The sequence below is a fragment of the Coregonus clupeaformis genome, chromosome 25 (genome assembly GCF_020615455.1).
Source record: "Coregonus clupeaformis isolate EN_2021a chromosome 25, ASM2061545v1, whole genome shotgun sequence".
Classification (NCBI taxonomy): Eukaryota; Metazoa; Chordata; class Actinopteri; order Salmoniformes; family Salmonidae; genus Coregonus; species Coregonus clupeaformis.
The window spans coordinates 1,781,333-1,795,457 of record NC_059216.1 but is presented as its reverse complement, the minus strand read 5'-3'; the positions used below and the strand labels follow the sequence as shown (position 1 = coordinate 1,795,457).

The 14,125-nt window shown below is 45.1% G+C and overlaps 1 protein-coding gene across 3 annotated transcripts in view; it reads left to right on the top strand.

Moving 5' to 3' along the window:
• The first annotated feature begins 4,381 nt into the window (after window positions 1–4,381).
• The window catches only part of LOC121567828 (F-BAR and double SH3 domains protein 2-like), an 88,569-nt gene continuing 78,825 nt past the window's right edge, over window positions 4,382–14,125 (top strand). For all 3 annotated transcript variants that reach the window (XM_041878144.2, XM_041878146.2, XM_041878145.2), the window contains exons 1-2: window positions 4,382–4,922; window positions 11,509–11,606. In XM_041878144.2, coding sequence (XP_041734078.2) covers window positions 4,902–4,922; window positions 11,509–11,606 — 119 coding nt within the window. In that variant the 5' untranslated portion in view covers window positions 4,382–4,901. The remainder of the gene's footprint in view (window positions 4,923–11,508; window positions 11,607–14,125) is intronic.

Genomic DNA, 14,125 nt, shown 5'->3' with positions numbered 1-14,125 from the left:
AAACACCAGTCTCAACGTCAACAGTGAAGAGGCGACTCTGGGTTGCTGACCTTCTAGGCGAGTTTCAAAGAAAATCGTAATCTTGTCTTTTTATTGGACAGTCTGAGATATGGCTTTTACTTTGCTAACATAATTGCAAAAGGGTTTTCTAATGATCAATTAGCCTTTTAAAATGATAAACTTGGATTAGCAAACACAACGTGCCTTTGGAACACATGACTGATGGTTGCTGATAATGGGCCTCTGTACGGCTATGTAGATATTCCATAAAAAATCAACCGTTTCCAGCTACAATAGCCATTTACAACATTAACAATGTCTACACTATATTTCTGATCAATTTGATGTTATGTTAATGGACAAAAAAAATAATTTTCTTTAAAAAATAAGGACATTTTAAGTGACCCCAAGTGGTCCTCTGTAGCTCAGCTGGTAGAGCACGGCGCTTGTAACGCCAAGGTAGTGGGTTCGATCCCCGGGACCACCAATACACAAAAATGTATTGTAAGTCGCTTTGGATAAAAGCGTCTGCTAAATGGCATATTATATTATTATATTATATTAACAATGTCTACACTGTATTGCTTTTCTTTCGAAAACAAGGACATTTCTAAGTGACCCCAAACTTTTGAACTGTAGTGTCTATCAACGAATTGGCGAGGGCACTAGAACAGTCTGCAGCACCCGGCCTCACCCTACTAGAATCTGAAGTCAAATGTCTACTGTTTGCTGATGATCTGGTGCTTCTTTCCCCAACCAAGGAGGGCCTACAGCAGCACCTAGATCTTCTGCACAGATTCTGTCAGACCTGGGCCCTGACAGTAAATCTCAGTAAGACAAAAATAATGGTGTTCCAAAAAAGGTCCAGTTGCCAGGACCACAAATACAAATTCCATCTAGAACCGTTGCCCTAGAGCACACAAAAAACGATACATACCTCGGCCTAAACATCAGCACCACAGGTATCTTCCACAAAGCTGTCACCGATCTGAGAGACAGGGCAAGAAGGGCCTTCTATGGCATCAACAGGATTTTAAAAAATGGACATACCAATTAGGATCTGGCTAAAAATACTTGAATCAGTTATAGAACCCATTGCCCTTTATGGTTGTGAGGTCTGGGGTTCGCTCACCAACCAATAATTCACAAAATGGGACAAATACCAAAATGGGACAAATACTGCATGCACAATTCTGCAAAAATATCCTCTGTGTACAACGTAAAACACCAAATGATGCATGCAGAGCAGAATTAGGCCGATACCCGCTAATTAACAAAATCCAGAAAATATCAGTTAAATTCTACAACCACCTAAAAGAAAGAAATTCCCACACCTTCCATAACAAAGCCATCACCTACAGAGACATGAACCTGGAGAAGAGTCCCCTAAGCAAGCTGGTCCTGGGGCTCTGTTCATAAACACAAACAGACCCCACAGAGCCCCAGGACAGCAACACAATTAGACCCAACCAATTCATGAGAAAATAAAAAGATAATTACTTGACACATTGGAAAGAATTTACAAATAAACAGAAACTAGAATGCTATTTGGCCCTAAACAGAGAGTACACAGTGGCAGAATACCTGACCTCTGTGACTGACCCAAACTTAAGGAAAGCTTTGATTTGTACAGACTCAGTTAGCATAGGCTTGCTATTGAGAAAGGCCGCCTTAGGCAGACCTGGCTCTCAAGAGAAGACAGGCTATGTGCACACTGCCCACAAAATGAGGTGGAAACTGAGCTGCACTTCCTAACTTCCTGACAAATGTACACTGCTCAAAAAAATTAAGGGAACACTAAAATAACATTTCCTAGATCTGAATGAATGAACCAATCTTATTAAATACTTTTTTCTTTACATAGTTGAATGTGCTGACAACAAAATCACACAAAAATTATCAATGGAAATCAAATGTATCAACCCATGGAGGTCTGGATTTAGAGTCACCCTCAAAATTAAAGTGGAAAACCACACTACAGGCTGATCCAACTTTGATGTAATGTCCTTAAAACAAGTCAAAATGAGGTTCAGTAGTGTGTGTGGCCTCCACGTGCCTGTATGACCTCCCTACAATGCCTGGGCATGCTCCTGATGAGGTAGCGGATGGTCTCCTGAGGGATCTCCTCCCAGACCTGGACTAAAGCATCCGCCAACTCCTGGACAGTCTGTGGTGCAACGTGGCGTTGGTGGATGGAGCGAGACATGATGTCCCAGATGTGCTCAATTGGATTCAGGTCTGGGGAACGGGCGGGCCAGTCCATAGCATCAATGCCTTCCTCTTGCAGGAACTGCTGACACACTCCAGCCACATGAGGTCTAGCATTGTCTTGCATTAGGAGGAACCCAGGGCCAACCGCACCAGCATATGGTCTCACAAGGGGTCTGAGGATCTCATCTCGGTACCTAATGGCAGTCAGGCTACCTCTGGCGAGCACATGGAGGGCTGTGCGGCCCCCCAAAGAAATGCCACCCCACACCATGACTGACCCACTGCCAAACCGGTCATGCTGGAGGATGTTGCAGGCAGCAGAACGTTCTCCACGGCGTCTCCAGACTCTGTCACGTCTGTCACATGTGCTCAGTGTGAACCTGCTTTCATCTGTGAAGAGCACAGGGCGCCAATCTTGGTGTTCTCTGGCAAATGCCAAACGTCCTGCACGGTGTTGGGCTGTAAGCACAACCCCCACCTGTGGACGTCAGGCCCTCATACCACCCTCATGGTTTCTGACCGTTTGAGCAGACACATGCACATTTGTGGCCTGCTGGAGGTCATTTTGCAGGGCTCTGGCAGTGCTCATCCTGCTCCTCCTTGCACAAAGGCGGAGGTAGCAGTCCTGCTGCTGGGTTGTTGCCCTCCTACGGCCTCCTCCACGTCTCCTGATGTACTGGCCTGTCTCCTGGTAGCACCTCCATGCTCTGGACACTACGCTGACAGACACAGCAAACCTTCTTGCCACAGCTCGCCATCCTGGATGAGCTGCACTACCTGAGCCACTTGTGTGGGTTGTAGACTCCGTCTCATGCTACCACTAGAGTGAAAGCACCGCCAGCATTCAAAAGTGACCAAAACATCAGCCAGGAAGCATAGGAACTGAGAAGTGGTCTGTGGTCACCACCTGCAAAACCAGTCCTTTATTGGGGGTGTCTTGCTAATTGCCTATAATTTCCACCTGTTGTCTATTCCATTTGCACAACAGCATGTGAAATGTATTGTCAATCAGTGTTGCTTCCTAAGTGGACAGTTTGATTTCACAGAAGTGTGATTGACTTGGAGTTACATTGTGTTGTTTAAGTGTTCCCTTTATTTTTTTTAGTAGTGTATGACCATATTAGAGACACATACTTCCCTCAGATTACACAGATCCACAAAGATTTTGAAAACATATCCAATTTGGATAAACTCCCATATCTATTTGGTGAAATACCACAGTGTGCCATCACAGCAGCAAGATTTGTGACCTGTTGCCACAAGAAAAGGACAACCAGTGAAGAACAAACACCATTGTAAATACAACCTATATTTATGTTTATTTATTTTCCTTTTCTACTTTAAGTATTTGCACATCATTACAGCACTGTATATAGACATTATATGACATTTGAAATGTCTTTATTCTTTTGGAACTTTTGTGAGTGTAATGTTTACTGTTAATTTTTTATTTCACTTTTTTTATTATCTATTTCACTTGCTTTGGCAATGTAAACATATGTTTCCCATGCCAATAAAGCCCTTAAATTGAATTGAATTAAATTGAGAGAGAGAGAGAGAGAGAGAGAGAGAGAGATCTAGGGGGGGGGCAGTATGAAAATGTATGCACTCACTAACTGTAAGTTGCTCTGAATAAGAGCGTCTGCTAAATGTAATATTGCTGTACCAAAAGTCCTCACAAGAATAGTAAACCAACTAAAATTATGAGAAGTGAGGACATTTTGCCAATCCTCACTTGTAAAAAGGCTATTTTAGGCTCAGGGGTTAGGTTTAGGGTTAGGATTAGAAATAGGGTTAGGGTTCAGGTTAGGGTTAGGGATAGCGGTAAGGGAAAATAGGATTTTGAATGGGAATCAATTGTTGGTCCCCAAAAAGTCCTCATAAGTAAAGTAAGACATTACATTTACGTAATTTAGCAGACGCTCTTATCCAGAGCGACTTACAAATTGGACATACCTGTGTTTGTGTGTGTGAGTGTGCGTGTGCTTGACTTGGACTGAATTATAGTGCGTAAATTGCTGAAGGGCGTAAATCTATATATCTGGGATTGGCTAGCTAGCTTTTAAATGTCTGGCAGATCTGGCTTTTCTACCTTCAATCGATGTTTCCTCGATCGACTACACTTTCTTGTTGCTATGCAGGTCCAGAGACGCAGCCAGTCTCCTTGCGAAGCAGCAACGGCGTATTGTCACGACGAAGGGGCGTTAGTTTCACGTAAAACAACCATTCATTTCTTATTTTGAACCCATATTACAAGAGATTCCGATTCGGATTTTGTTGATAGTGGTTTAAGAAAGGACTGTTATAGAGCTATGTAGAAAATAAAGAAAGGAACGTTTCCGGCGCTGTTTGGATTTGCCTTTACCTTCCATCGCCTAAGGGTGGCGCAGATGTGCCATTTCGCGGAGAAGCCTCCACACCTCTGGCCTCCTCCATTGGTTTTGTCATCTTTTTCCAGTCCCCGTCTGTGTCTGGACCCCGCAGTGTTCTCCTAAGGTCTGTTCGTGTAGAGTTGGTTTAGCCATCGTTCGCTTTAATTCTATCATGTCCGCCAGAGTCCAAATCTGACTGATCTTTTAACCCTTCACTCGTTCTTGGGGGTTTGAAGGAATTATCCACCCCCCTTGGATTTCTTTGGAATAAACATAGCTATTTCTTAAGGAATACACCATTCATGTCAATGCTTCAACATGCAGCCCCCGCCGAGAAAGGTGAGTTTTTCCTTTACTTGGCTGGCTATTTCTTTCCAATCCTGTGCTAGCTTGGTATCTAAATTATGTTAGATTGCTGGCTAACTGGTAGCAAACAGTGGGATGTTGACTTGCTAATAACATTGATGTGTAAGGTTAAGGCTAGCTATTTAGCTAGCTTGCTATTATTAGCTATGTGGGTTGCAAAATATTGTAGCTATTTGTATTCGACTGTCAATTTCAACCCTGGTTGTAGTTATGCCAGCAAACCAACTATGCACTACGAGCTGTTTGGTTAGCTAACTAGATAGGTCTGGTTGTGGAGGTCTTGAGGAACCGCTATAAGATACTGGCCCCTTCTAACGTTAGCGAAATGTTGAATAGCCCAACAGCTTGCTATAACTAACGTTAATAAATCGCTAAGGTGGTTGAACAAGTACTGTACAATTCATTATCTTTCTGTTGCAGTTTGTTCCTTCTTTTTCTATAGTTTTAAGTTGTGCAAATGAGGAGCCGTTTTGTTGAGCTAGCTAGCAACCTTGTTGACACTCACTACTTTTGATGACATGCTGTTATCTATCAGATGACTGACGAGCTGTAGCTAGCTAGACTGTGTCTGTTAGTCTGTCCCGTTAACCGAGGCGGGTTAGCCAGTTAGATAACGTTAGTCTTCCAGAAAGGTATAGCAATAGGCATACTAGCAGTAGTTTTTTAAGGAGCATTCGGGACATAGCTAGTTATGATAATGTTTCGAAATACATTCGAAGTACAATGATGAACTATAAACGGGACAAAAAAAAATCATGTTTCTGATAGCTCCGATGTTAACGCTGTCATCTCATCTGGGCTGGAGTAATGTCGACGGGTTCTGCCCCTCGTAAAACATAGCTAACCAGAAGATAGGATGTGAGTGTGCATTTGGTAGCCACAACAATGGTCCATTAGGTGGTTTTAACACACCCTTGCCTTGGCTTTTAGTGTATTTGGACAACACGTAGCTACCTAACTGCTATTTTATTCGCGTTGTTCAGTCAATTGAAGGAGAAGGAATGTTCCGCTGTGGGTCAGTCAGTGAAGGGTTACTGTAATGACGTTGTTTGCTAGCTCACCACAGCTGTCTGGTTATTACCGACAGCACACTCAAAACACGCACACACACACCGCACATTGCATTCCTTAGTTTGCATCCCCGATATTATTTAACTACATGACCTCTGCCAGTAGCAAATAAAAGAGGATACTGCAGCATATCCATGGGCCATTGTCTACAGTCTTCCCTTTGTGTGTGTTTTGTGACAACTCTCTGGTACAATGTAGAATATACTGTAACAAAGCATAGAGTGTCCCTTTGTCTCTTTCTGACTGCCATTCACAGTGTGTGTGTGTGTGTGAGAGATAATCTGTGTTTCTCTTTCATGCTCTTAGTTATTCTAGAAGAGGTGTCTGAGAACCAGTTACCAGTGTGCAGTACCTTAGCACAGTATTCACTTAATTACTGGTTATTGCCTGATGCTGTTGCTGCTCCACTGGGTCTGTCAGACACGTTGTGGGCAGACTGAACATGTCACATCATGTCCTCCCCTTTATGGGTGGGATAGAGAGTACATCTCCCCCTCTTCCAACCCCATTCTCTCTCTCTTTCTCCCTCCTTTATCTCTCCTTGCCCTCACTCTCCCGCGCTCTGTCTCTCTCTCTCTTCCCTCACTCTCTGTCTCTGTGTCTTCCCTCGCTCTCTCTCCTCCCTCTCTCCTTTTTTCTGTGGTCTTGTATGTGACTGATGAAAGGAGGGATGGAGTGAAGTCACTTTTCGCTGATAAACCCTCCATGGACCACTCTCTATCCCTGATAAACACCTCCATGGAACACTCCCCCTCCATGGACCACTCCCTCTCTATCCCTGATAAACACCTCCATGGAACACTCCCCCTCCATGGACCACTCCCCCTCCATGGACCACTCCCCCTCCATGGACCACTCCCTCCATGGACCACTCCCTCTCTATCCCTGATAAACACCTCCATGGAACACTCCCCCTCCATGGACCACTCCCCCTCCATGGACCACTCCCCCTCCATGGACCACTCCCCCTCCATGGACCACTCCCTCTCTATCCCTGATAAACCCCACCATGGACCACTCCCCCTCCATGGACCACTCCCCCCTCCATGGACCACTCCCCCTCCATGGACCACTCCCCCTCCATGGACCACTCCCTCTCTAGCCCTGATAAACCCCACCATGGACCACTCCGCCTCCATGGACCACTCCCCCTCCATGGACCACTCCCCCTCCATGGACCACTCCCTCTCAATCCCTGATAAACCCCTCTATGGACCACTCCCCCTCCATGGACCACTCCCCCTCCATGGACCACTCCCCCTCCATGGACCACTCCCCCTCCATGGACCACTCCCCCTCCATGGACCACTCCCCCTCCATGGACCACTCCCCCTCCATGGACCACTCCCTCTCTATCCCTGATAAACCCCTCCATGGACCACTCCCCCTACATAGACCACTAAATTAAATTCAATTCAATTTAAGGGCTTTGTATGCATGGGAAACAAATGTTTACATTGCCAAAGCAAGTGAAATAGATAATAAACAAAAGTGAAATAAACAATCCAAAAATGAATAGTAAATATTACACTCACAAAAGTTTCAAAAGAATAAAGACATTTCAAATGTCATATTATGTCTATATACAGTGTTGTAACGTTGTGCAAATAGTTAAAGTACAAAAGGGAAAATGAATAAACATAAATATGGGTTGTATTTACAATGGTGTTTGTTCTTCACTGGTTGCACTTTTCTTGTGGCAACAGGTCACAAATATTGCTGCCGTGATGGCACACTGTGGTATTTCACCCAATAGATATAGAAGTTTATCAAAATTGGGTTTGTTTTCAAATTCTTTATGGGTCTGTGTAATCTGAGGGAAATATGTGTCTCTAATATGGTCATACATTTGGCAGGAGGTTAGGAAGTGCAGCTCAGTTTCCACCTCATTTTGTGGGCAATGTGCCCATAGCATGTCTTCTCTTGAGAGCCAGGTCTGCCTACGGCAGCCTTTTTCAATAGCAAGGCTATGCTCACTGAGTCTGTACAAAGTCAAAGCTTTCCTTAATTTTGGGTCAGTCACAGTGGTCAGGTATTCTGCCACTGTGTACTCTCTGTTTAGGGCCAAATAGCATACTAGTTTACTCTGTTTTTATGTTAATTCTTTCCAATGTGCCAAGTAATTATCTTTTTGTTTTCTCATGATTTGGTTTGGTCCAGTTGTGTTGCTGTCCTGGGGGTCTGTTTGTGTTTGTGAACAGAGCCCCAGGACCAGCTTGCTTAGGGGACTCTTCTCCAGGTTAATCTCTCTGTAGGTGATGGCTTTGTTATGGAGGTTTGGGAATCACTTCCTTTTAGGTGGTTGTAGAATTTAACGGCTCTTTTCTGGATTTTGACCATTAGTGGGTATCAGTCTAATTCTGCACTGCATGCATCATTTGGTGTTTTACGTTGTACACAGAGGATATTTTTGCAGAATTCTCAATAAGGTGTTTGTCCCATTTTGTGAATTCTTGGTTGGTGAGCGGACCCCAGACCTCACAACCATAAAGGGCAATGGGTTCTATAACTGATTCAAGTATTTTTTGCCAGATCCTAATTGGTATGTCAAATTTTATGTTCCTTTTGTTGGCATAGAAGGCCCTTCTTGCCTTGTCTCTCAGATCGTTCACAACTTTGTGGAAGATACCTGTGGCGCTGATGTTTAGGCCGAGGTATATATCGTATTTTTCTGTGCTCCAGGGCAATGGTGTCTAGATGGAATTTGTATTTGTGGTCCTGGCAACTGGACCTTTTTTGGAACACCATTATTTTTGTCTTACTGAGATTTACTGTCAGGGCCCAGGTCTGACAGAATATGTGCAGAATATCTAGATGCTGCTGTAGGCCCTCCTTGGTTTTGGGAAAGAAGCACCAGATCATCAGCAAACAGTAGACATTTAACTTCAGATTCTAGTAGGGTGAGGCCGGGTGCTGCAGACTGTTCTAGTGCCCTCGCCAATTCCTTGATATATATGTTGAAGAGGGTGGGGCTTAAGCTGCATCTCTGTCTCACCCCACGGCCCTGTGGAAAGAGATGTGTGTTTTTGCCAATTTAAACCGCACACTTGTTGTTTGTGTACATGGATTTTATATTGTCGTATGTTTTTCCCCCCAACACCACTTTCCATCTATTTACATAGAAGACCCCATGCCAAATTGAGTCAAAAGCTTTTTTGAGACCAACAAAGCATGAGAAGACTTTGCCTTTGTTTTGTTTTGTTTGTTTGTCAATTAGGGTGTGCATGGTGAATACGTGGTCTGTCGTACAGTAATTTGGTAAAAAGCCAATTTGACATTTGCTCAGTACATTGTTTTTACTGAGGAAATGTACAAGTCTGCTGTTAATGATAATGCAGAGGATTTTCCAAAGGTTGCTGTTGACGCATATCCCACGGTAGTTATTGGGGTCAAATTTGTCTCCATTTTTGTGGATTGGGGTCCTTGGTTCTAAATATTGGGGAAGATGCCAGAGCTAAGGATGATGTTAAACAGTTTAAGTATAGCCAATTGGAATTTGTGGTCTGTATATTTTATAATTTCATTTAGGATACCATCAACACCACAGGCCTTTTGGGGTCGGAGGGTTTGTATTTTGTCCTGTAGTTCATTCAATGTAATTGGAGAATACAGTGGGTTCTGGTAGTCTTTAATAGTTAATTCTAAGATTTGTATTTGATCATGTATATGTTTTTGCTGGTTGTTCTTTGTTATAGGGCCAAAAAGATTGTGGTTTACCCATACATCTCTGTTTTGGATAGATAACTTTGTGTTGTTTAGTGTTTTCCAATTTTCTCAGAAGTGGTTAGATTCTATGGATTCTTCAATTACATTGAGCTGATATCTGACGTGCTGTTCCTTCTTTTTCCGTAGTGTATTTCTGTATTGTTTTAGTGATTCACCATAGTGAAGGCGTAGGCTCAGGTTTTCTGGGTCTCTATGTTTTTGGTTGGATAGGTTTCTCAATTTCTTTCTTAGGTTTTTGCATTCTTCATCAAACCATTTGTCATTGTTGTTAATTTTCTTAGGTTTTCTGCTTGAAATTTTTAGATTTGATAGGGAAGCTGAGAGGTCAAATATACTGTTTGGGTTTTCTACTGCAAAGTTTACACCTTCACTATGACTGTGAAATGTTTTGTCCAGGAAGTTGTCTAAAAGGGATTGAATTTGTTGTTGCCTAATTGGTTTTCGTAGGTTTAACCTCATTTAACTTTCCTTCCATCTATAGTATTTCTTAATATTATTCCGTTCCTTTGCACTCCCTCTCTATCCCTCCATGGACCACTCCCCCTCCATGGACCACTCCCTCTCTATCCCTGATAAACCCTCCATGGACCACTCCCCCTCCATGGACCACTCCCTCTCTATCCCTGATAAACACCTCCATGGAACACTCCCCCTCCATGGACCACTCCCCCTCCATGGACCACTCCCCCTCCATGGACCACTCCTCCATGGACCACTACCATGGACCACTCCCCCTCCATGGACCACTCCCCCTCCATGGACCACTCCCTCTCAATCCCTGATAAACCCTCCATGGACCACTCCCTCTCTATCCCTGATAAACCCTCCATGGACCACTCCCTCTCTATCCCTGATAAACCCTCCATGGACCACTCCCCCTCCATGACCCACTCCCCCTCCATGGACCACTCCCTCTCTATCCCTGATAAACCCCTCCATGGACCACTCCCCCTCCATGGACCACTCCCCCTCCATGGACCACTCCCCCTCCATGGACCACTCCCTCTCAATCCCTGATAAACCCTCCATGGACCACTCCCCCTCCATGACCCACTCCCCCTCCATGGACCACTCCCCCTCCATGGACCACTCCCCTCTCAATCCCTGATAAACCCTCCATGGACCACTCCCCCTCCATGGACCACTCCCTCTCAATCCCTGATAAACCCTCCATGGACCACTCCCCCTCCTTGGACCACTCCCCCCTCCATGGACCACTCCCCCTCCATGGACCACTCCCCCTCCATGGACCACTCCCCCTCCATGGACCACTCCCCCTCCATGGACCACTCCCTCTCTATCCCTGATAAACCCCTCCATGGACCACTCCCCCTCCTTGGACCACTCCCCCTCCATGGACCACTCCCCCTCCATGGACCACTCCCCCTCCATGGACCACTCCCCCTCCATGGACCACTCCCTCTCTATCCCTGATAAGTCCCACCTTTGACCACTACTTCTCTATATTCAAAGGCAGGCGACATGTAAGCTATACTGTGTGTGCTCTGTGTTGTTGTTTTGTCTGGAACAGTCATGAATCTCTGACTGCGTAACCCTAGTGAATAGCCAGTGGAATTCTCCCCCAAAGAGACAATGGCTGGGTGTGTGTGTGCGCGGGGGCGCGGGGGCGCGGGTGGGTGGGCGGGTGGGAAGTCACCCCGTTACTTATGGTAACTTCATATTGCTGAATCTACCTTTGATTGATTGATTGATTGATTGATTGATTGATTGATTGACAGCATGCCTGTGTCCCTCCCTGCAGGTAAAAGTGACTCAGGAGCTGAAGAATACTCACATAGAGCAGATGACCAGACTGCACCTCAAACATCAGACAGAATGTGACCTGCTGGAGGACATGAGGTACACACACACACACACACACACATAGCGGAGGCCGTTTCATCGACCACACTCCCTTTCCTGAGACCTGAAGACTTGCCTTAGCACCCCGAGCGGGCTAACACAGTCTTGTGGTGCGCAGGAGACCCGGGTTCCAACCCAGCAGGACAGACACACATCGTGTTAAAGATCAACCGAGAAGAGAGGAGGAGGAGGAGGAGGAGGAGGAGGAGGAGGAGGAGGAGGAGGAGGAGGAGGAAGAGGAGTATTCCAATGTTCCTATTTATTGGAAGAACACACAGATCTGGGATCTGACGAAGGAATTTCCTGCTGCTTTCCTTCTCTCTCTCTCTCTCTCTCTCTCTCTCTCTCTCTCTCTCTCTCTCTCTGTTTTTATTTCTTTCTGTCTCTCTCTCTAACTCTCTCTCTCACACACAGACACACACACACAGACACACACACACACACAGCTGGAAGTCATAACAGGAAACCAGCGCAGCACAAATGTTTCTCTCTCTCTTTTGTGCCCTTCCCTCCTTTCTCCTGGTTTCACTATTCTCTGTTTTATAAAGTGGATAAAAGTTTGTCCCAGAAGGAAATAGCAAAGAAATCCAAATCTACTGTGTGTGTGCTTGTGTGTGTTCAAAGTACAGCAGCAGTAATGGCACACTGCCCCCCCTCCCAGCTTCACAACAGAAGGAACCCCCTGCCTGCTCTCGTATTTGTGTACACAAGGCATTGATTATTTATGACACCACTCACACTCACGTCTGTTAGAGAACAGATCTCATTGCTGCACCGCTGGTGTTGCTTTTGTTTAGGGAAACAGATTTGATGGTAACTCCGCCTCAGTCTCTGTTTGGTGAGAGGGCGCCAGCGACTGTTAGCGAGTCTGCTTAGCGTTGCATGCAGCCAGTGTTCACATGGACACTATATATGACCAAAAGTATGTGGACACCTGCTCATTGAACATCTCATTCCAAAATCATGGGCATTAATATGGAGTTGAGTGTTGCAACCGAGGACAGGCAATTTTTACTCACTTCAGCACTCTGCGGTCCCGTTCTGTGAGCTTGTGTGGCCTACCAATTCGCAGCTGAGCCGTTGTTGCTCCTAGACATTTCCACTTCACAATAACAGCACTTACAGTTGACCGGGGCAGTTCTAGCAGGGCAGAAATTTGACAAACTGACTTGTTGGGAAGCTGGCATCCTATGACGGTGCCACGTTGAAAGTCACTGAGCTCTTCAGTAAGGCCATTCTACTGCCAATGTTTGTCTATGGAGATTGCATGGCTGTGTGCTTGATTTTATACACCTGTCAGCAACGGGTGTGGCTGAAATAGCCTGTATCTGTAGCCCCTGTTCTCTGTGGCTAGCGTTAGCAAAAGGGTACTAGTTAGCTAATGTGTGCTTGTTGATGCGTATCGCTGTGTGGCAGGTGGGTGAATGTTTTATTTATGTGAGGGGAAGAGTATGTAAACATTCTATATCTGTCTTGTTTCGGTTCCTGGGGAGGGACAGAGACACAGAGAGTAGAAACACACACTTTCCTCTGCAAAGCTGAGGTATTAACTTTAGTCCCCAAAGCTGCTCGGAGTTCATTAACCCTAGTTAATCCTGGGGCTTGTTTAATCGGAGAGGACAGAAACACCAAGACACACACACACACATATATCTAGACATGCGTATGCTGACACAAACTAAAGCAGAGAGAGAGAGAGCCATGTGTACACAGATACGAGAGCTTGAGAGAGCAGGCAGGGGGTTCCTTCTGTTGTGAAGCTGGGAGGGGGGGCAGTGTGCCATTACTACTGCTGTACTTTGAACACACACAAGCACACACACAGTAGATTTGGATTTCTTTGCTATTTCCTTCTGGGACAAACTTTTCTCCACTTTATAAAACAGAGAATAGTGAAACCAGGAGAAAGGAGGGAAGGGCACAAAAGAGAGAAACATTTGTGCTGCGCTGATGACTTTCAGCTGTGAGAGTGAGTGAGAGAGAGAGAGAGAGAGAGAGAGAGAGAGAGAGAGAGAGAGAGAGAGAGAGAGAGAGAGAGAGAGAGAGAGAGAGACTGTAGGCTACTAGAAGGCTGTTTGGTATGTGTGAGTAAGACACACAGGCCTGGAGCACCAAATAAATAAATGTTAGCAACACCTCCGCCTTTGCGGGATGTGGTCACTAGTGTAACCAGGAGGAGAGGCCTCATTTAACACAGTAAATTCATCAGGCTTGAGCTATGTTTCAGTCAGGCCAATCACATCAAGGTTATAATCAGTGATTAGTTAATTGACTATGACTGCCTTGGAAGTGAGGGATCTGACATTAATTAGCCTTAATTTGAGATGTGAGGTATTATCACAATCTCTCTCATTACTCACAGGAATGGAGGAGGTCTTTATTCCAGTGAGATTGCTAAAGTGAACACCGCCATGTTTAGTTTTGCCCAACCTAGATCGAGGCACAGACACGGTCTCAATGGGGATAGTTGAGCTGACTACATTGACTGTGCTAGTGGTAGACTCCACTAAGCTGGC